Raw genomic sequence first — 23,679 nt, 5'->3', positions numbered from 1 at the left:
ATGTAAACTTTCATTTAGGTCATGAGGGACATGACAAAATTGATGGTGTATGTTGGAAAACAAATATTATTTCTAATTAAAACACATACTTTTATTATTTTTTTAAAGAAGTATTAACATTTGCATTTCATTGTATATATGAAGCTGTTTGAATATAAGCTTGATGACCAATTATATTAAATACAGCTTGAAATAAGAGACTGACACAAATTGTCCCAAATTCGTGGAATGACTCTTATGAAGTAACAAACTAAATACACGAAAGATCTAATATTTATCAAGTGAAAACCCATAACAAAGCATGTTCACTAATATCGAGTAGACATTTTAAAAGTTTTTGTTAGCCCATTTTGGCAATCCAATAAATTAGTTTTTAGTTTTATGATATGAGTGTTTCATAGATTTTGGTTATTTTTTACATGGCACAAAACACCCTGGGCACTTAATAAAGAATACAATTACACTCATATTTTCATATTTTAGGAGCTCATTAGCTGACTATATTTGAGACATCAGAATTGCTCGTAAAACGTAACAATTCTTATGATTTTTATAAAAGTCTTAGCATCTTTGATCTAATTACAGGAAGCTCTATTATTTTTTATTTTTCTTTCCCAAGAGCAAACTTTGTTTAAACGCAAAATATAAGGTGAATCCTTTTTATTATTAAAGACAAAATACCAACAATTTGGGTTGAGAGAAGGAATAAATGTTTTCTGCTATGTTCTGCCCACTAGTTCAGTCCCCCAGTCTCAGTCCCCCAAAAATGATTTTTTCATCCATCCTTCCATCCCTCGATTTTCTTTTTGTAATCTGGGACCAAAAGCGAAGTTGTCCAGACTTCCTTCTCCCATCCATTTCCGCCAGCTCCTCCAGGGGGAATCTTGAGTAGTTCCCAGGCCAGCTGAGAGATGTTGTCTCCACAACGTGCCCTAGGTACCACCCCAGTGGGACGTGCCCAAACACCTAATGAGGGATGCATCCCTTCATGGGTGCCACCTTAATATGTGGATAGGTTAGAGATCCGAAGAACCAAACTGTCCTGGGATAATGTTTCCCATCGCAGGGGACGAGCCATACGGAGTGCTGTTCAGAACCACTATAAATAATGACAATATAGAACTATTTACGTCGCCTAAATTGGAGTCACAGGGGACCCACTCTAGAGCAGGCCCTGTGGTTGGGGTTTCTAGATAAGTGCATGGTGGCCAGGGCTTTCCCCAAGGGTCCCAGTCTGACCCAGCCCAAAGTGTTGATGTTTGGACTCTCCCCCATGGGATCTACCCCTGCAGGAGAGCCCAAAAGGGGCTGGTGCAATATGGTTTGGACGGCAGCTGTAGGCAGGTGCCTAAGTGACCCAACCTCCAGACCCAGAATGCATCTTTGGGCCGGGGCGTACCTCCATCTTGAAACCCCTCTGCACTTTTTGCTCATCCCCTGTGAAAGTCTAACACATTAAAGGGCCACTCTGATCCTCTTTTAAGCTATTCTCTAAGTACTTCTAATGGTCTTTTAAGATTCAAGCTTCTTTATTTGCCATTATTTGCTATATGCTTATCTTCACTGGCACACACAAAACAAAAAAATCTGTGTCGTTTTTTAGGACACAGTTTCTGTAAAGCACAAATTGAATTCGCCTCTGTGTTGTGGATGGGGCCATTGGCGTAGAGCAGCCATGCCCCCTTTTTCCTCCTGATTGCGTAGCATGAAGCTCAGCGTATTTTCTTTTGTCAAAAATCCACGATTTTTCAAACTGCATTTTTTCCATCAGCTCCTGATCGACAATGATTTGAAAATATAAAATACTTACACATGCAAGAAATGCCACAAGACCTCGTAAAAAACACCAAAATTACTGTTTTTATCAGCGAATCTTTAAGGGGAAATACTTTGATAAAGACGTGTAATATGTAACATTAATGTGTTTAGGGCTAACAAATGTTTTTACCTAAGATAAGGTTGTACCTGCCCCCCCCTCACCACAACCACCACTTTACACTAAAATCCCCCAAACTTTTTTTTTTAATTCAATAAAAAGTCATCTCCCTTTGAGTGCTCAATAATTGAACTATTCAATATTAATGAGTCAACAATTTCATGTCTTAAAAGTACTATAAACCTTCTTGACTTACCTTTCGGTTGACAAGAGACTGTTTGTTTACACAGAAATTGTAAAGCGTATAGGCCTATTGAAGATGAAGTGGTTTCCATCAACCGAGCTTGTTCCATGCTCCAGTACAACTCGGCGGGATTCCCTCCTCTGGCAGGGACTCCCGTGCTATCAGGTGATTCCAGGTCACTGGGAACTGCTGGAAGTCTTCTCTTGATGGACAGCCTGGATTTATCAAATTGAATTTAAAGCAGAAAGTTTATGCACAAAAACTTGATTTTGAACTTTGTAACATGCTGGAAAAAGAATGCGAAATCTATAAAATGATATTTGTTGTGCAGACGAGTTTCTTTTACTTTGAAAAGAAAAACCTTTTCACACTTCCTGTGCAGTGGAGGCTTCCGATGTACAGTAATAAAAGATTATTTTGGGCATTTAAAGCTCCAAACTAACTCAAATAAGTTTTAATCAGCTCAGCTCAAATTATCCTTTAAAATGAGGCGTTCAGGGACCCTTGTGGAGGACATTTATGGTAAGATGGGGGTTTTAGAGGCAAATAAAAACACCAGAGCTAATGTGCAAGTCCCAACACACCAATTTGCCAAAGCGCATTCTACAGCGGAGATGACTCCTGATAAACCCATTTTTTTTTCGTCAGTTTGCACAGCTGGTTCAAGTTTGCAAAGCAGAGATTGGGGGACAAAGTTGCGCAAAGATCGGACCAAATAAGTCCTGACGTTCGTAAACACAATACGGCGGATTACATCTTCGATTTTACTCCCAACGCTAGACATTCCGTGGCAGTTTTGACTTTCTGCTTGTGCCAACGGCTGTAATTATGTTTAACGCAGAATGTCAAATTGCTCTAAATTTGGTGAGCGCAGTTGGTGGACGCTTGGTTTCTCCTAGAACATGCTTGCTCATAAGAGGCCTGAAACTTAACTCCATGCAGGGGTGACGTTCAGCCATAACACAGACTGGAGGAATGCCAGGCGCAGCCCTCTTCAGTAAAACAATATCTGCTTTGAGAAGGTCCAGATCTCCCTCTTTTCCCTTTTCTCAAGGTAACGGTGTATGTGGTAATAGTGAGTCAAATGAGTCAGCCTCAAAGGTGTCTCCTCACAATCATCTCATATTTATCACTAAAGCATTTGTGGCTCGATTTAGTCTGGTTGCATCGCCTCCAGAAAAGCAGAATTATTTTCAGCCCAGACGATGCACTCATCTGCTAATCATACGGTTTGTGGTGGTTGTGGTGAGGGGGGGCAGGTACAACCTTATCTTAAACAATGCTTAATTCGTGTCAAAGAAAAAAGGGAGACATTTGCCCTAAGGAAAGGAATGTTGGGTTGAGGAAAGAGTGCGTTGTCTACTGGTGTCATTAGACCATTCATTCGTTTTGTTGAAAAAAGCGAAATCCCTTAACATTAGAGATGTTGCCGGCAACACCTGACTAACACATGCCCTTTTATACGCGTAACTCTTCAGCCGTTTAAGCAATCAATTTAAATCCGCTGATTCAGACGTTAAAAAATAAAAAAATCATATTGCCTTTGCACCAATATACAACACTTAACCAACATAAAAGTGTTTCATAATAGCGCTTTATAAAACTGCTTTTCACCATGTCAGAATCAGCTAAATTACCTTGATTGTGTAAGCACTTGACTACTGTAAAGTGTTGCATATTAGCACAAGGCTGCTTTTCTTTGGAATCCAGTAGAATTACTTTAATTGTGTAAACGGTCGAAGAGTTAGAGTAGTCAAAAGAATGTCATCACTGGAGCAAAAGTTCTGGCGTTAGAGGGTTAAAAATGTAAGAAAAGTGTGTGTGCATATACGTTCACTTTTAATTAGTGAATCATTCAATTTGCAACAAGACTTTTATACTGTAGTGGCATTTGAATGATACTGTCATCTACATAGAACACAACCCCAACATTTATGGTTGAAAGGATATTGCTGACAACATTAAGCTGTAAAGTGTTGCATATCAGCAGAAGGCTTCTATTCTCTACTTATTATCTGCTGGAGTTCATTGCGTAAATGGTTGAAGAGTTACAGTAGTCCAAAGAATTTTAACACTGTGGCTCAGATTTCTGTGTTAAACAATTCAAAACAGACTGGATTCAACATAAAGCAATTTAATGGTATGAGTTTGGTAAATTCAAGCAAGATTTTTCTCTTTTAACCCTTTAACACTAGAGCTGCCGCTGCCGACACCTACATAACTTACCGTAAGTCTTCGATTGTTTACGAAATCATCGTGAAACAGCTGATTTTGATGCGGAGAAAGGCAGCTTTTTGTTAAGTGTTGCATATATGTGCAAAGCCACTTTTCTCAGAGACCAAATCAGCGCCAGCACATCACTACTTTAAAGTGTTGCATATCAACGTGAGGCTGCTTTTCTCCGCTTCAGAATCTGCTGGAATTATGTTAATTGCGATTGTAAAATGTAGAATAATACTCTGAATGTTTTTTTTTTTACTTAAAAATATTTTATACTTATTAATTAGTTTTTGATGAAAATATTCTATAAATGTAACAATTTGTGTTCCTTTTTTTAACCTGTTTTACTGATTTATTTGTGCAGCACAATATGCTTTTTGAACAGTCTTGCCTGTGCTTTTCTCATTTTTTAAAATTCCATCCTCCGCAAGTAAATACACAAAGCAAAAAAAAAACCAGACATTTTTCTTTGACCTAATTACACAGCACAACTAACAATTGCATTAAACCCAATGCGCTTGCAACAGTGAAAAAAAGAGAAGTGTTTTGATGCCAACATTTCTTATTTTTTTGGCAAAGAAAACATGGATCCAAACCCTTTGAGAATGACATGCCAGTCTTAGCAACAGCTCCTCTGATCCCTCCGGAGGGTCTCTGAAACAAGGCTCCGTATTATCCATGCTAGTGTGCCAAGGTTTATCCCATTAAAGTCTGGAATGCCCTCACGTGGGAAATGGATTGGATGTGCACAGTCGATTTCTTTGTGTCTTGCCAGTACACGTGTGTGTGTGTATGAGTAGAATGAAGTGTGTGTGTGGGGGGGGTTGTTATGAGTGTGTAAAGTGTGCTGTAAGGATGCCCTGGGTTTTGTTTCCTCCAAGCTATTTTTGTCTGGACAGAACTACAAGCTGTGTTTTAGAGAGTTCGCAGACACCATTTTCTCCTCCTTCCTGTTATGAGGACTTCCCATTTAGTCGGCCTTTAGAAACATTTGTAACAATTAGGAAATTTTGCCTTCTTTGTGAGATTGTAACCCTTGAAAAGCATCAGTGTGTGTTTTCTACAGGTGGAGTCCTGTTGGAATACCGTTGGCATAGTTTGTCCAGTCATAAAAAAAGAAAATTATGATTTCTAAAAAATCTTTTATTGCAGTTTTAAAATCCTTTATTTATAGTTCACAATTCTGATGTTTTTATCTTTTATTGACATTATTCATGAACAAATTATTCATCAAAATTAGTTTTTAAAAGATTTTACTTTATTTTGCATGAAATTCTACAGAACAAGTCCATGAATCATTTAACACTTTAGTACCCTTAAAGACCCAAGTTTTTGGCGTTTTTACATTGTGGCATTTTTCAGATGATAGAGGACATGTATTAAGAAAAGGAAGTTCAAAATGCATTTCTGAGTATTTGTTGATTTATATTGTTGTTAATCAGAAAGCTGTTTAAAAAATGAGCGTATTTGTGAAAATACGCTGAGCTGGCATCTGGCTTAAAAATGTATAGCCGGGTAGCTCCAATATTGCTCGCCATTTTTGCTGCAGCAGTAATGTTAGGTTGGGCGTGTGAGAGGCTGTAAGCTAGTGGGAGAGAGTGTGAACAAAGGGATAATGGGAAATGGGGCAGGCTTACTTCGCTCAGAGGTGAATTTCTAATTCTAGAAAACGACAGATTTCGTTTATTTGGGCAAAAAAATGGCATTATCGTAATTAAAAGATCTTTGGGAACACTTTTAAAATAGATTCAAAGATGATCGGAGTAGGTCTTAATGGCAAATGCCGTCACCTAAATATGACCTGCTCTTTAATATATCGTAACTCTTTGATTATAAACGCAATCAGTGTGAATCAGCTGATTCTGGTGCACAGAGAAAGTTCTTTGCACTGAAACATGAAGTGTGGCAAAATAGTGCAAAGCCGCTTTTCTATGCGACAGAATCAGCTGATTTATGTTGATGAAGCAAAGACTCTTCACTACTGTTAAGTGTTGCACATCAGCGCAAGGCTCCTTATCTCCACTTCAGAGTCTGCTGGAAGGACGTTAATTGCATAAACAGTTAACGAGTTACGGTAGTCAAGAGAACGCTAACACTGGAACTAAAGCTCCAGAGTTAAAAAGTTAAGACATTATACACCATATGCTACTGACACTTTCACAGTAAAAAAAGTCCCGATTAGTGTTATTTTCTGGTGAGCTTGTGTTTTTGTTTTGTTTTTAAAGACTCTGGGCTTATTTCTCACACTAAGGACCTACTTTGATTTTTTAAGGAAGACATCAAATATTTTTAGTCGAAAGTTAATTTGAAAATGAACAATTTCTTAAGAGAAACTTTGACTTACCTGTTTTGTCTCTTTCTATGTTTTAGGGAAAAGCTGGCTGTGGCTCGCCTGCAGAGGGAAGTCGCACGAAGCAAGAGTGAAGGAACAATGGTAAAGCAATTCACACTCTTAGAATGTCCCTGTTCTAAGGTTTTTAGTATGTTTTTATAGAATCAGGGGAAGGATATTTGATATTTGAGTTCATTTTTTTAAGCCAACTTTTGAGCCGGTCCAATTTATACACATCTGGAGCTTGACCCACTCACGGCTCATGTCTATATTGGCTCAATCTTTAAAAGCATAACTCTAGTGCTGAGCTTTCATTCTCCGAGAAAACAGACAATGGGGCTCAAGAGGTCATGATAAGTGCTTATCTTCCCTCCACATTTTTGCACCCAGTGTGTCTGAGGCAGGTCAGGAAGTCAAGCCACGTGGTAAAGCAGCTGATCGCAGCTGACCGCAGGCGCAGCTGTTTGGCTCCAACCCCTCTGACTATGGCAGCACGCCGGCAGCAACAGCACACAGGGGCTGATAAACTCCCAACATGTTTGCGCTTCTTTGTGGGATCGATCCCCTAAGGTGGAGTGCTTGTTTTTTTTTTTTTTCTTTCCTCAGCTCCTCTTCCCACAAGAAAGGATTTTAAAAAACACGAAGAAGCGTACCCGCTCGGGGGAGCAAACTAACAGATTCCTGAGATTACAAGTTAATTGCTGCCCCAGAAAAAAAATATGTGCAAATTACAGTTAATACTCATAAGTCATGTGAAACAGCAAGCACGCCCTGTTTTAATTATGAGTTTTTACAGCTCAAGACATAATTCATCTGCGGCTTACCGTGTCTTTAAATTAAGTAAATACATCCTCCCATGCAAACTTATACACAGTAAACATGCAAAAACAGTGTGTGAAAAACCCAGCCCTACTTTTAGGGAGGAACTTACCATATTTTCTGAACTATAATGGTCGCTTAAAAGCCTTCATTGTTTTTCTTTTTTTGTTTAAAACTAAAGCTCAGATGTTAAAGGGTTAAACAGCACTACTTACCCAGTGAACCATGACAATTTAAAACCTGTTATTTTGGAAAAATGTTAAAGTGTCATCTCAGGTATACAAGCCTCTGTTACCCGGTTAAAGGTTAGATAGCACTTAAGAAAAAGGATGTAAGGTTCTAACATTGGAGTAGAACATGTTTTCTGTTAAGCACGGAGGTGGAGGAATGATCATTTGGGCTCGTTTTGCAGAAGGTTTCAATACATCTTAAGTTCAGTTCATACTAGAGTAGTGCTGCAGACTGAAATGGGCAGAGATCAATTTCTAGCAATCTTCAGATCAAGTTTTCATTAATAACTGATGAGATGTTAACATAAAACCAGTACTGTTCATGTTAGTTTGCTTATATTATCAGATCTTCAAATGACCCAGAACACATATATGCCTATGTTCCATTTTCATTCTCACCGAATTATCAGAGCTTGAAATTTTCAGAGAAATTCCTCTTTGTTTCTATACATTCTTTGTCTTGGATAAAGACCATCAATTTGAATTCTGGCCTTGACGAATTTGAAGTCAAAGGTGAAAGGTACAAACACACATTGGCTTTGTTTGTCTTTTTAACCAACAACATTTACAGGAAGTCACATTTCATTTGACCCCTGACAGTCCGGTCACACACATCCTACAACAAAGTCTTAAAGTCAGTCGAAACATATTAGACTCAGTGGTACTTTGATGCTTGTAATCTGTCATGTTTTTTTTGAAAAGAACAACAACAAAAAAGAAGTTGAAGCATGAAAATCGTCTATTGTACTTTTATTGCATTGGCTGGATAAAAGAACTGGACGTGTGACCCCTATCCCCTTGTGTTCTTAATAGGAAGTACCTGCTGGCTCCAAAAAGCCAAAATCCCAAAGACTTCTATTCAGAAATAAGTAGTTAATACTTGGTTAGAATAACCATTCTTGCTCTACTCGCAGTATTAAACACATATTTAAGTTCTAACTTACCATTCGGATGACTCAATAAAAGTTCAAGTGGTAGAGGTGGACATCCAACAAGCTCACTCATGATTGGCAAGAGTGGTTGCTGTAGAAACGATGACTCAGACCCTATCAGACCAATCACTGATTATTGACGTTGTCTGGCGCCAACATGGCTTCGTTTGTATAGAAAAAAAAAAGGCGACTGATTTGGCTTAATTTCATTGAAAGTCTTTTTCTGTGGTTAATGCCACTCACTCGTACTCACTCAGTCCAGTTCTCATATGCAGTTAAAAATTAAAGCACCAACTAAATGGAAAAAAAGGAATAAAGCTGTTATCACCACACGCTTATGGTTGGGTCAGTAAACGGTTTACCGAGTAGACTAAAAATCCAACATGTCTAACAGGGAGCTGCTAGGATGGGCCCCCAGTTAGTTCAGATGTTGCTCAACGAGTAAGCAAGAGTGAAATCTGGTTGTAGTGTTTATCAGCTGTGGGAAAATCATTTGGGCCAGACCATGTTTGTTCCTTTTTTCACCAAGATGTTTCCCCATTACTGGCATTCTGTTCTTTCCATTTTCCTTTTCACATCTGGAGTTGACACCTGTGTTTGTCCCTCTGAATGCCAGTTGTCACAAAAAACAAAAGAAACAAAAACATCAGTCTCTTTAAGGCCCAAGTGGATGACATGCTAATTATGACTTTAGCTGGAATGCGAGTGCCTGAGAGTGCAGTGAGTTATCTGTGCCAGACAGGAGGAGGGTGAGGCGGCGATGGCAGTAGAAAAGGAGGAGGCTGGGTGGGGGTGGGGGTATCACTAAGCTCCATTTGAATTGGGATTATCCCTGTTGGACTTTCCTCTCGCCCTCTTTCTCTGGCATTTCTGGGAGGCTTCTGAGCTCAGGCATCGCTCCTCACTAGCAGTGAAAGGGAGATTGCTGCATGAAGGAGATAAATGTCAAAGTGCTGCCAGAGTGAAGAGCAAACTGAAGAAACCCCCATTACCAAACCCCCACTCCCATGCCTACTCCCCCCCCCCCATTGTGGAGCTCTGTAAGGGAAAATCGTCTTAACAGCACAGTTTGTAAATGTACTAATATTTAAGTTGGCTCTCCTGCTATTTAACATTGCGCCCCTTGGCTGTGGGGAGGTATAATGACATTTATTTAATAATTTGTAAAATGTTACACAAAGTATTTTAGCGCAAACACACATCAAGCAGTTCTCTTCCATGACAAAAATGTTCCGTTGGATTTTTTTTTAGCTTGGAGATGGGAGTCCGTCATGGTCTCGCCCTTTGATGCCACTCAGAAGTCCATCAAGCGCAGGAAGCCGGGTTTTCCTGAAACGGCATGTTGGCTCGTAAAGACAGCGCCGCCTGCTCTGATGAGGTGTTGTGTTTGAGGGCTGTGCTTTCTTTTTTTAAAGATTACGACGGCTGGAAGCGGCTGTGTAAACAACACACAAAAATGAAGGAGCCAGCTTTGAGAAAAAAGCAAAAAAATCTGCAGGATTTTTTTGGTCTGATGAGCCGTGTTCACACGTCTGTGCACGTTTGAGCTGATTGCTGCATTGCATTCTTTCACAGCTGGATAAAGATTTGAAGATTTAAAGTCTTTGACGGCAACGCACCAATGTAAAATCGGATTCTTTTTTATTTCACGAGGAAGATGTGGCAGTAAAGTGAAAGGTTAGAAAAAGCTCGAAAGCTGTGAAAAAATTTTTAAAACTCGAGCCATTCATTTTGAATACAACATTTTATATTTAAAAATAAATTACTGTTGCACAAAATCTCAAACAGTCTTAGATTTGACTAAAAAAGAACTTGAAAACCTTTGGAAAAGCCAATGGTCTGGGACTCCTAGTTGATGATATTCTATCAGGAAATCCTGAAGGAAATTGTTCCACAATGATTTCATGACCTAAAGCTCGAGAGCACTTAGGGTGCTTTAAGGACTTTAATACCATGGTCTGGGGGAATTCTCGATTCTGATTGGCTGCTGGGTGTGCATTAAAAAGGGATAGTGCACTGTGTTAATGCACTCCTAAAGAAAAAGTTCCGGTCACACAGCTTATATGTTCTATATCACTGCGCTGGCTTCTTTAAAGCAGACTTTTGCTTCATCATCTGGACAAAAGCAAGCGGTAAGAGGTGAACTTCCTGTCTGAACTAATGCTTTATTTAATCTCTTGTGACGACCAGCATAAATGTGCCTTTCCTTTGCTGCTGCAGTCGAGATCTGAGGACGTAGCGGCCTTACCACGTAACAAATTGTCCGCTTTTTTTGGAAAAGAACAATCCAAACCAAAAAAATAACAAGAATAAAGATAAAAACTGATTGAATGTTTATGCCTTTTGTAAGTGATGGTACAAGTTGGTTAATGGCACTTCGTAGAAGCCTGAACCTTCCTCCGCTTCGTGTTGGATGGTTCAGGCTTCCACGGCATGCATTCATTTTTGATAAAGCATATTTCATCGGCCATTAACCCTTACCAATTTATTACTTCAAGGCCTCAAAGATTGTCCTGCGGAGTTGGTTCAAATGTGTATACAATGCTAATACTTTCTCTTATTCACCTGGTTTGGTTTGCTTTCACAAACAGCACTCATAAAAGTGAACCAAACTTCCTAAATTATTCATGCAATTTAAAATATCACTCACTTTGTGCGGATATTTCCAAACCTAAATGCGGACAAAACCAGGTAGGCCTGTTAATCCTGTGGTAATAACATAGTAATAAGTGCCTGTACCTTTTTTTTTTTTTTTTCTTACATTTACTCTGTTAGACATTTTACCACTTTTTAATGAGACCTGCAGCTTTGGTTTTAAACTTAGAGAAGTTTATTAACCGTCTTGGTGCTCACATCATTTATATCCTCTCCCTTAAACCTAAGCCACAACTGCCCTGTTGGTGGATATGGGCAGTCTGCATGGGAAGAATGGGTAAAGCTGTACAGGGCACGCAGGTGTCCTGCACAAGACTTGCATGTAGATCACTTGGTGAGCCCCTAGAGCCAAAGTTTTGATAGACAATCAGAGTGTAGTTTATGTTGGCATCTTATAGGCTCTTACGTATCATGTGCACACCCCATGTGAAGGGTGTTGGTGCTTTATGGTCAGTAAGGGGTCAGTATGTTCGCCTTACTAAGGACTGGACCGTGGCGTAAAAACTGCTTACGACAGCCCGTCCCGTACAGCCTACGTTTGCCGAACAAATACTTCACAATACACTTACCACAAATACAACAACGTTACAATCCATATTTAAGTAAACTGCAAAAAACACCTGCACACCCCTTAAGATGCGGCCGCTCGTCTCTACAACCCTCCACAGGCCGACCTGAAAACTCTTAGCATATATAACTAAGACTTTAGTTCTATAAGTATGACTCAATTAGGCCTCTCACTGTCAAGAGGTGGCAGGTTTGCATGTTTTGCAAAGTACAGGTGAGCTTTTAAACTCTCCAAAGAGCAAGGGCTATCCAAATTCAAACAACCCTGGTATGGATCAGAGACAACACTCCCTCACAGTCTTTCAATGTATCTAAACTCCAAAAGTTCTATGAAGTGAAATAAAAAAGAAAACCCCTTCACAAATATGAGAAACGTAATTTTAGTTATCACAAACATTTAGGTGCATTTTCTGCCCCTAAGGGTGCAGCACCAGCAGTTGTAAGGTTTGGGGGCAGTTACTTTTTACAATATATAACCTGGTAATTCTTTTCCTAATATCATTTAAAAAAATACTAGTATAAATAAGTGATTGTTTAAATCAATTTAGATGTGATATGCTTACACTTACAAATGAAATGGTAAGTTGCTTTTACAGCACATTTGTCATTCGTGTTAAAAAAAGGAGTAGATGTGTTTTCACAGGAAATGTTCTAAAGTCCTGAAAACTCAATGTTCTTTCTGTTCAAAGAGAGGAAGACACCCTCAAGGGTTCACTGACTAACGCCTGCTGGTTTTTCTTGTCCTGACAGTGATTTATTAGCGTTTAAATCATGATAAAAATCATTTTTGAGGCCAGTATCTTCTACAGGATGGTGTGCTTCCAGGTGATACGAAAGGGGGAAAAAAAAGAATCTGGGCGGAGAAAAGATTTTAGTCCTGGTGGTGCTCAGGGTGCTGTCAGCTGTTTGGAAGGACGTGTGACAGCGTGGAGGTTTGGGGACTCAGGTGTCATCTCTGCATAATGGCTTTATCAGCTTGGGACAGGAGCAATCGGAGAGACGGGGAGAGCCCAATCAATCGGAGTGATGAACAGCCAGGTCTAAACCTCCACACCGGTCCTTTCTTTTCCTGTCTGCTGAAGGTTTGTGTGGCTGATGGACTCAGAGAGTGTGGGTGGGTGGGGGGAAGGTGGAGGGATCTCCCCTGGCAAAGATAAATGGGCCAGTGGTATGATTTAGCATATTCCTGGGGTGTGTGTATTATCTGCTGCAGCGCCCGTGGCTGTCTGATGCAGAAGTGGGGCTCTCTAATGTAGTGGCTCTTCATGATAATTGAATTGATGGAGCCCTGCGGGACTCGTGCTGCAGTGAATAAAAACCACCTCAAACTTCATTTTACAGGCAACAAATCTGCTTTCATTCCAATTCTATACAATTAGTTTTACATGTATTCATAAAAGAAAAAGAAGAATTAGTATTAAATACTATATATATTATATTATATTATAATTTATTATATTAATAAAGTATAATACAATTATTTTATATTAAAGAATTATAGAAGAAGAATTAGTTTGAGCCAAAAAATAAATCAGAAACATAATTTAAACAACAGGGCAATATTTAGAAGAAACACATAAAAAACACAAAAAAAAATCTTTTATAATGTACTTACTTTTTTTGCTTTTGTTTTTTGGTTCTTTGTGTAGTCCCCTTCTATTTATATGGAAGCCTAGAGAAGCCAAACATAAAGATGATTAAAAAAAATACACATTTAGGTGCCTTGCAACTTTTATTACAGAACACAAAATGTGACGAAGGGAAACGTGGCACTGCAAAAACAGGCCCGGTAGAGATGAATAAAAAAATTCTTAAAATAAAAAAGAATTTAAAAAAACTGCCAATGCGATTAGAAATATAGTCCTATTAAGAATTCTTACTTTAAGAAAACAAATTCTTGCTACTAATACATGTTTGAATATTTTCCTTTTGAAAAACTTTATTCATAAGATTAGTTTTCATGCAAGACATATTTTTCTTTTTCTTTTCCTATGATTCTGTTTTTGCAATGCAGAAATGCATTTAAAAAAAAACTGGGTAAAACTTTTGAAATATAAAAAAAAAAAATACTTAGATAATATTTGAAGAGGCACATCTAATCAACTTTTCTATTGAAAATTAGCCCCTTATAGCTCTAAATAGGTGCAGCTATCCATACTTCTGTATCTAAAGCTACAAACTGAACAATTCCTGAGTAAGTCAGTTTTTCTAACAATAGTGTTTAAAAAAAATTCTTAGGAAGTTGAGGAGAATACAACACATGACTCACAATACTATCATGTAATTTTATAGTCACAAATTTTGTGTGACGACTGATAATTTGCTGTCTTTTTGTTTCCCTAGTATTTCTTAGAAGGGCCCCAAAAAAGGGATGCAACTATTTCAAAAGATCTTTTGGACCATTTCTTTTTTCAGATGAGAACTGTCATTTTCTAGGACATAGTTCCTGCAGAACAGCAGAAGTTCATTTAAAATGCGCCTCTGGGTTGTAGACAGAGATACCCTGCTCTATTGCTAAGAGTTTTCTGTTTACAGGCTTTCCCACTAGCTTATACCTCACAAGCCCAACCTAACATTACCAGTACAACAAAAATGGCTTAATTGTCTTTCTATATGCCCTCCATCATCAGAAAAATGCCACAAGATCATGTTAAAAGCATAAAAAACATTATTTTCATTGGAGTGCCTCTTTAACAAAAGACGCCATTATGTTTAGTAAATATTCGAATTTAGCTAGTTTTTTCTTTTATGTAAAGCAGTCTCAATTTTGTAAAGCAGTACATTATTTTCTTGTTGGATTTTTTCCGATTTTCTTTCCTTTAAAAATTGTGTTTGTACTTTCCGATTTTTCCACATCATGCTGGTACTCAAACGCCTTCATTTTTTCCAAAAAAATTACAGCTTGTCTTAAAATCCGGAGCGTTTTATATATAGATGAATTCTAGTTGGGTTTACTGTCAAAATGCACTGTCAAAATGTTAGGCTGTTTTTTTTTTCTTTTCAAAGTCCAAACAAGGTTATGTGTTATTGTCAATACACTAATGCTACTTACATGTATTGGTGTTAAACTGTGTTTTTTATTTTCCCTGTTACTAACTAGGTTCAGATTTAGTGTAGTCACAGTAACGTTTGTTTGAATGGTATCGGTCTTTTTTTTTTCATGTGTTGCAAACAATGTTAGAAGTTACAGGTTTATGATTATGCTAACATTTCTAACTATTCTAACGTGGCTAATGTAGAGCTTGTCACAAACAAGTTCTAAAGTTGCTGTGAATGTCTGAAAGTTTAACAGACTGTCACATTTTTCTCTGATTCTTTAGTTTCCCTTAATACGCCTTATAGCTTGGTGCACATTTATGACATATTTTTGAAAATAAACCAGTCATTGACAGTTTGCTTTATAATCTGGTGCTCCCTAGATGGCGGAAAATACAGTGGCTGTCATCACATTAGGAGGTTTCTTGTATTAACATTTTATTTTATATTAGCTTTTGCAAAACTTTTTCTTTTTACTCGTTACTAGAATTTTCTTTCTTGTGTTTTTGCATCTTTAGGGTTCCATACATTCGCTTCAAGGATCCTCTTTAAATGGTCTGCTGCAGCCAGAAGGCCAAATCCTCCTCATGTTACACTTTCATCTAAATACAGTCCTACTAATACTACCCCTCCCACGCACACACACACACACACACCAACGTGCACACACGTACAGAGCTTTGTGGCATGTTTTATTTATGAATGAAGAACCTGCGCGCTGCTTTTGTGTCCCTGATGTTTGCTTTTGCAGCGAGCCCCAGATCCGCTCCCGGCCCCTTTGATTAGTCAAAGAGCTCTATCTGAGTGGGAGGGGAAGGGGGGTAAGGGCGGGTGGAGGGCCTGTGTAATGAAGAGATTATTGGGCCCCGCAAACTGTACCCCAAAACCCTGCACTCATGCATGCACAGACAGTCCGCTGACAATGCCATGCACTTAACCTGATACAAAAACTGCCTTTTATGGGAGACTGCACCCAACACGGTAAAGCAGAAAGCTGTAATTAATTTAGAGTCCTTGGTGGATCTTGAAGGGTACAAAGTGTGTGTATGTGTGGGGGGGTTCTTAGATGGATGAAAACCACCTAAAGACATCCGCTCACTAAACAGAGATTCCTTCTGGACCACGGAGACCATAACGAGGTTTTAGATGCACAATTGGGATTTACGAAGCAGTTGTGAAGGCAGAATGAATCACTACGTGTTGATAGTAATGAATTCTCCTCAATCTAGATAGGAACATTTGTTATCGAGCAGGAAATGAAGTTGGCCTGAAGACAGCAGAGGTCAGCTGTAATCCTGAAAGCTCCCGAAATACGGCAGCCCAAAGCGTTTTATAGATCACTCCCCCTCTGCTCCATTTGCCTTTTCTATCCACTTTATTGTTTGACAGCTTTGTCTGAGCTGCTCTCTTTCACTTTTTCCCCCAGCGTTCCGCTGCCCTCTACTGGACAGCAGCAGAACTTCAATCCGTGCTCCTCAAACCACTGAAAAAGTGGGGATTATCTTTCTGAATGGTTGGATTTAGAAAAGTAAATGTTCTCACAGCAAGTTGTAGGGGCGTGTTTGTAGATCATTGCACCTCTGTGTTGACTTAAGATACTGTCTAATGGCGTTTCTCTGTCTGCAGTGGGGCTCTGAGCAGAATGTGCTTCCAATTAGCCACAAAAAGGCTTGACAATAAACATTTCAAGCAAGAAAAACTGGCCACATAAAGATATGGTAATGTTAGATTTAATGACTTTTGGCCTTGTAAAGGGGCTGAAATTATATTTTGAACAAAAGCGACTGTAAATCCGGCATTGTTATGGAGGTTGTTGGCAGGAGCATGTCAGCAGACATGCAGGAGTTGGTGGTTTATGCCCGGGGCATTCGTGCAGGGCTGCAAAAATCAGGAATAAGGCTACTGTGCTTTTTTTTAAATTTATTTATTTTTGTTGGTGGAAAAAGAAAAAATCCAGGCCAACCTGTAGAACAATGAACTTACACATCAGACACGTTGCTACTAACAAAACAAGTCACTGGTGGCTCATATAGAGGGAACGCTGCAATCTAAAATCAATAAACCTGGTTACTATATAGATCATTGGAAAAAAGATTTGGCTTTGACCCTTTTTGGCTAAACAGGTTGCTTCTTTACGCCTCACTATGACTTTGATTTATGACACGCACACCCCCATACTCCCAGCATGCTCCTTAAAGAGCTCAAATTTATGGCCCAAGCAATGAGCAGTTTTAATGGTGACATGGGCTTGATAATCCATCCCACTGCCTGTTGTAATCTGCATCTCTGACAGAAATCATGATATAATGAAATGTGAGGTTGAAATCGGCACAGCATGTAGCTCCTTTGGCTTCAGAGATGTGCAGTTTTAGAGGTTTCTTTGTTTTCTCTTTTTTTCTTTTATATTTTTAGTACTTTTTTCCACCACTAGATGTCCCCATGATGCTGGTCCGTGAGAGCAAAAATGAGAGACAAAAACTCCAGCCCTGTGCTATCTTACAGGGTCTAAATGACCCCATCCTTACATTGATGTGTTATCCCTCCCATGACGGTGGACAGGATTTCATGTTTGCCATGATGAAAAAAAATGCTAAAAAATAATTGAAAAAAATCAAGTTCAGCGCACTGTCTTGAGAGCTCCAGAGATGACCCCACTCCCAATATTAACGTGCTAGAGTGAAGGGGAGCATTGGCTTCCTTTGTCAAAATTAAGGACATCTGTGTCCATTTGCTTCCCCTGCAGATGATAAAAGGACTCATAAAACCATTTATATCTGGACATTTTTTTTTTGTTTTTTTATGATTTTGACAGTAAGACTCAAAAAAGTGACAAAAATTCAAGATGCATTTGTTTTTTTGGGGGGTTTGTTTTTTTGTCATGAAACAGGACTACTATGTCAGCAATATTTTAAGCAATTTAAAACTTTTTCTATCATCTGACGTATAGATTGCAGAAGATTAAAACTCAAAACAGGAAGACTTTCATCTGTAATTTTTTTGTCCTTACTTCAAAGCAGTCTGTACCCATGTGACAAGATTTCATTTAATTCCCTTTACTTTCACATCATTTGAAACTAAATTGTCTTTTGGAAACATCAAAAAAAATTCTATTTTGGGCCATTTTCTCTAATACTATGTGATTTATTATTGTCATGTTTTTATTTAAGCTACATTTTGATTCATACATACATACATACATATATTCTCATTTACCACTAGGGGTCAGTAGTAGATGCTACTTTTACAAAACTCAGCAGAATTATGCTTCTTTGCCCGTTTCTAAACATTTAGTGTTTTAATTTTGACACTTAGAATTAAAGTAACCTGTTCTAACTGGTTAATTGAATCAATTTCTGTCCAGAGCATAGTTTCTGCAGTTGTGGGCGGGACTTTTGGCATGAAGCAAACCACTCCTTGTTTCCCTTTTTTGAGAACTCACTATTTACATGCTTGCCCGCTAGCTTACAGCCCCTCACACCCTCTACCAAAATGCAACTGAATTTCCTTTACATATATCCTCCATCATCAGACAAATCCCACAAGAATATGTTAAAACACCTAAAACTCTATTTTAATGTTCGCAATTGTTAATCTTTCTGTAGGTTGCAATCTGAGCTTTTGCCAGTAGGTGTCACTAAATCCCGTGGGGTGTATTTATTAAATTAAATTTTACTTTATTTATCTCACAATGAATTGTTCTCTGCATTTGGCCCCTCCCCTGGGGGAGCGGTGAGCTGCAGAGAACCCGTTCTCGGGTGACAACAGCTGGCTGGGGAAAGCAGGGTTCGAACCGCCAACCCTCCTTCGGTTGTTGGTCAACCTGCTCTACCACCTGAGCTAAACTGCCGCTAAACACGCAAAAAGTGATTTTCAACTCAATTTTTTCACGAAAATGAAAAAAATTAAGCCGACTCCTTGGACTCACACCCATGTACTTTGCAATTTTGTGCAAGATTTTGACAAATACTTGATCATTTAAATGTTCAGGCAGGGAAGGGCAGCCAGCTGCTCCTTCATAATCTGCAAGCAGCAGCAAATGCTTGGCTTTATGGGGAATCTGCAGAACTCAAACAATAATCATCGCTCATTTTCTCTGTCAGCAAAAAATTTCCGACCAGTTGCTTTAAGTTTCAATGCTCCCTGAAAATTCTAAAAAAAACTTGTGCAGAAAGTTAGGAGTTTCTTCCAGGTTTTGCTTTATTTTAATTGGAGAATAAACTTCTGAAGCTCTCTAAAAGCCTGGGTTTACAATTACCTTTCATTAGAAATACCTGCTTAGTGATGGGACTACTAATTTATAAAGGAGAAAATAAAAGTATATGTCAAATTTGAGATATTTTTGGTTATTTGGTGAGTTATTCCAATGTTTTGTGCTTCAAAACTCCCTAGCCCACGGTATGATGAACTGCTCCATCAGTCCTAAAAACAGAGGAGCCGTGAGTTGTGCGTGTTTCCATTAGCAACACAGCACGAGTAGGGGCTTTTGGAAAGAACGATTTTGTATTTTTAATCTTGCACACTTAAGTTGTTACCTGGCCAGTTTTGATGGTATTTGCTTTTAGAATAACAAAAAATATGCTCGAGGAAGAAAAAAAAATCACCAATAAGAGGTACCAAAAATTTGTATTGATAGCTTGTATATATTATTTTATTATTGGTATCGTATTGAATCTTAAAAGTGTGGATTCACCCATCATTATGGGCGTTTGAACGCGGGCTATCAATGCCTGTGTGAACTTAGCATAAGTCTGGCCAGGCACAAACCGCAGTTATTAATTTCTCCTCCATGATCAATTTTCATTTCATTGCAAAGTGTTTTGTACTTAGAGCCCGATAACAATCATAAAAGCTTGTGTAGCTATCCGTGTGAATGCACAAATTTTGAATGTGAAAGCCATAAACGTGAGTTTACGTAGAGTTTTCATTGGAAGTGGCTGCTTAAACGCACGTTGCAGAGGCCGGTGTGAACATAGCATAATTCTGGCTCGGCTCCAACCGCAATTATTTCCTCCATGATCAATTTTCAAACAGTTGGCACTTCCTTTAAGGAAAAAGGATGCCATGTATGCGTCACTGCCAAATCCGAGTCTGTGATTGGTTAAAGTGCAAGTTGTTTGACTTTTTGCATGTAGGGCTCGAAAACGCATTAGAGTTTTGAACGTGAAAGCCCAAAACGCGCATTTATCCGTGTTTACATCAACTTTTTATTAGAAGTGGCTTCTTGAACGCCCGTTGCTGAGGGCGATGCATAGGTAGCTGAACAATGGATGGATCAGATGAGGCTGAAGTTACTCTTAAAAAACAATCAAGCCTTTGCAAAGTTACCAAGCAATAACTCAGTAAGGATAAATGAAAATAGCAGAGGATGGTTATTAAAAAACAAAGAGTGCAGGAAACAGCGAGACTCTGGAGGGATGTTGTTTGACATTTTGTGTGAACCTTCTGCCACAGAGGCAGAACGAGTGGGAAGTTCATTCAGAGCACTCTAAAGCAACAACTCGCGTCCACAAGCACAGCCAATTTAAAAGTCTAAATGTCATTGTTGCCTTACATGGGATTGAGCTGAAAAAAACACACAAGAATATGAGAAGAAGCGCTCTGCTAGAGCTTTTTGTCACAGATGTTCTGGTGTTCAAGCTCTGGCATCCTGTTACACTTTTTTTTTTATTTCTGGCGAGGTCAAAGATCAGGTCTCATCCCAAAAAACAGGAATATCAATGGTGCCCCTGTGGGCCGTAAAAATGGCGGCCTTTGGAGAACCCTTTAAGCCTCAGGCTGCTGTGAGTTAACAGCTTTTCTCTTGTCTGCAGCGAGAAAAGTTGATCCACGAGCTAGAGGAAGAACGACGCCTGCGACTGGAGAGTGAGAAGCGTCTCCGGGAAGTGACGGAGGAGTCAGAGCTGGGAAGGGCGCAGATGATTTCACTGCAGCAGCAGTTCTCCAGGTAAAAAGACCTTTAGGGCCAAGAGCCCACTTTTGGTTAGAGGCCTCAAAATGGCTAACGACTATCTGACTTGAGTGGAGAAAACAATTATCTTTAGATTTGAAGTTTGACAAACACCGCTAATGCAGACATCAACATTACAGTGAGTGTATGAAGCTTTCTAATGGTTCTCATGATTCCTTTTTCCTGCCACTTAAATGTAGTTGAAATTTCCCTATAAGCCATCTGCAATACATAATAATCAGCCAAGAAAATACTCTTAATGACAGTGATGCTTGGCTGTATTGAGCTTTAAGAAACCCTGCATTTCCATCACCCAAAGCAAAAGCTTTCGACCCGGAACAAATTCAATGGTTCTGTTGCTTGCAGTAGGAATCAACAAGGCCTCTAAAGGGCAAACGTTTTCACTTGCAGCTCAAACTCTCTAAGCACTAGTTTTTGAGAGATGGTCTGAAAAACCATTAAATAGTACCTCAGAAATGAAATATCCATAGCCCTAATTTAAGGTAGACTTTTGGATATACAGTGGGCCAAAAAAAGGATTTAGTCAGCCACTTACTGTGCATGTTCTCCCACTTAAAAAAATGAGAGACCTGTAATTTTTATCATTTGTATACATAAGCTCTCAGAAACAAAATGAAAAAAGAAAATCCAGAAAAATTCCATTGTCTGATTTTTAAATAATTTATTTGTAGATTATGGTGGAAAATAAGTATTTGGTCAAAAACAAAAGTTCAAATCAGTACTTTGTTATATACCTTTTGTTGGCAATGACAACAGTCACAGATTTTCCATAAATCTGCACAAGGTTATCACAAACTGTTATTTTGGCCCATTCCTCCATGCAGATCTCCTCTAGAGCAGTGATGTTTTGGGGCCATTGCAGGGCAACAAGAACATCCTCCAATAATTTTCTATAGGGTTAACATCTGGAAACTGGCTAGGCCACCCCAGGACCTTGAAATGCTTCCTATGAAGCCACTCCTTCGTTACCAGGGCAGTGTGTTTGGAATTGTTATCATGCTGAAAGACTCAGCCACCTTTCATACTGCTGTTGAAAGGAGATTTTCATTCAAAATCTGACGATATATGGCCCCATTCATTCTTTTGTTTACACGGATCAGTCGCCCTGGTAGATTATCTACTCATTTGTTGCTATTTATTATCTGTTATTAATTATTTTTCTTACTTTTATCTTGTTTTTTGAGCTATGGTAACAAATCAATTTCCCTGTTGTGGGATCAATTAAAGTACAATCTGTTTATCTATTGATTCCTAACAAATGAAAAAAAATCTAAAATTACCTAAGAGTAATTTTAAAAAAGATAATTTTTAAGGTTATTTTACCAAAGTAAAAATACAATATTAGCATTAGCATGGCAAGTCTAATATGTAAACATAAGTATAAGTAAATTGTTTCGTCATTTGACTTTTTGCTTTAAGAAAGCCATTTGTTAAAAATGAGACAACAGATCAAACAAAACTTTTAACTAGCAAATAAGAAAACTACTAAGGCTTGTGATAAGCTAACAATACAAAAAAAGCAGGTATTTTGAATGTAAAGCATTAAGATTATACTTTGATGGTAGATTGATTATGTAAATCTGTTGTGGCACTGATGTTCTTTCTGATTTTGTAATTTCAACATTCTGTTTAGGTTAATCACAATTTAATCAGTCTTAGATAAGTTGATTGTCGTCCCTTTATAAGGTCATCTGACATCTAAGGTGATTTAAAACACCTTGCAAACTTCACTTAGAAGGATTTTAGAATCGTTTGAGACATAAACTCCAGCTCTGAGTGTTTTGAACAAAACTTGTTACCATAACACAAAAACAAGTAATTACCATTCATGTGAGGGAACCTGAGAAACTGGAACTCCCCTTGTGATTGCTGTTTGCAATTTGTCACTAACAGTCACAGCCCAGCAAGGTAAGGTCTCAATATAGAGTTTGGAGATAGCTCATGCATCAACTTGAATTGAACAAGCAGTTCTCCTGTAGTTGGAGCCACACAGGTCTACAGAGTCCTGACCTCAGTCTGATTGAAATATTGTTAAGGGATATGATGAGCAGAATATCATTCAAAGTACCGGATAGGAGAAAATATTGTTGTACATCTTTAGTGTAAGGTCATGTGTTCTCAGATAAGACATATTTATTTATGGTCAATACCTATCTTTTATTTTGCCCTATAAAGGAATCTCCTTTTTTCTTTCTGTTGCTCTTACCATTCCCTCTAATTATTGCCATGGTTTTCCTTTTAGTAACTTGACCTTGAAATAAACCAGAATGATTGAAAGCGAGACTCAATACGCCAGGAAGTGTTCAGATAATGCCCTCCTCCTAACTTTCCATACGCAGGCTGCATGAATTCGCTCTTTGTTGCACATCTGCTGAAGTGTAGCAGCAAATCATAAGTCGGAGCTGACAAGATGCCATAATTAGGCGATAGGCATTCATCCCTTTACTTGTGCGGGATTTCACATTGACTCCTTATCTTCTCATTAAGTTGGGAGAAAAAAAAAATCTTGAGCAGAGTCGCCAACAGGGAACGGTATGAAATATTAAACAGCCGTTACCGAGATTTATTGCATGTATAAAATGTTCCATTGATGACTTTGGTGTTCCTTTAGTTCCTGCTAATTTAAAGGTCCTGTAACAAGACAATTTTAAAGGCAATTGTTTAATATAATCTCTACAAGTTAACTTTCTTTCATTTGGTATGTCTTGAGGAGACTTGTAGCCTCTGCTATGATCATTTAGGGGTCATTCCCAAGGACCCGTGGTCACCGTTCTGTAAATCATGACACAGCTCTACATAA

At 38.6% G+C, this 23,679-nt stretch overlaps 1 protein-coding gene across 7 annotated transcripts in view; it reads left to right on the top strand.

Annotated features, from left to right (window-relative positions):
- The window catches only part of LOC101162908 (nck-associated protein 5), a 165,462-nt gene that overhangs the window by 82,927 nt on the left and 58,856 nt on the right, over positions 1–23,679 (top strand). For 6 of the 7 annotated variants that reach the window (XR_013654212.1, XR_013654213.1, XM_078943191.1 and 3 more), the window contains 2 exons: positions 6,711–6,774; positions 20,722–20,855. Coding sequence is in view for 5 of the 7 variants with exons in the window: in XM_078943191.1 (XP_078799317.1) it covers positions 6,711–6,774; positions 20,722–20,855 (198 nt within the window). In the remaining 2 variants the exon portion in view is untranslated. Of the gene's footprint in view, positions 1–6,710; positions 6,775–12,717; positions 12,958–20,721; positions 20,856–23,679 lie in introns of those variants that run through there. The other variant, XM_078943197.1, reaches the window with a different exon arrangement.

This window comes from Oryzias latipes, chromosome 2 (assembly GCF_053564925.1).
Source record: "Oryzias latipes strain Hd-rR chromosome 2, Olatipes_Hd-rR_3.1".
In the NCBI taxonomy this organism is placed as follows: domain Eukaryota; kingdom Metazoa; phylum Chordata; class Actinopteri; order Beloniformes; family Adrianichthyidae; genus Oryzias; species Oryzias latipes.
Note: the sequence above shows the minus strand (reverse complement) of the source record. Positions and strands in the feature narration are given on the sequence as shown.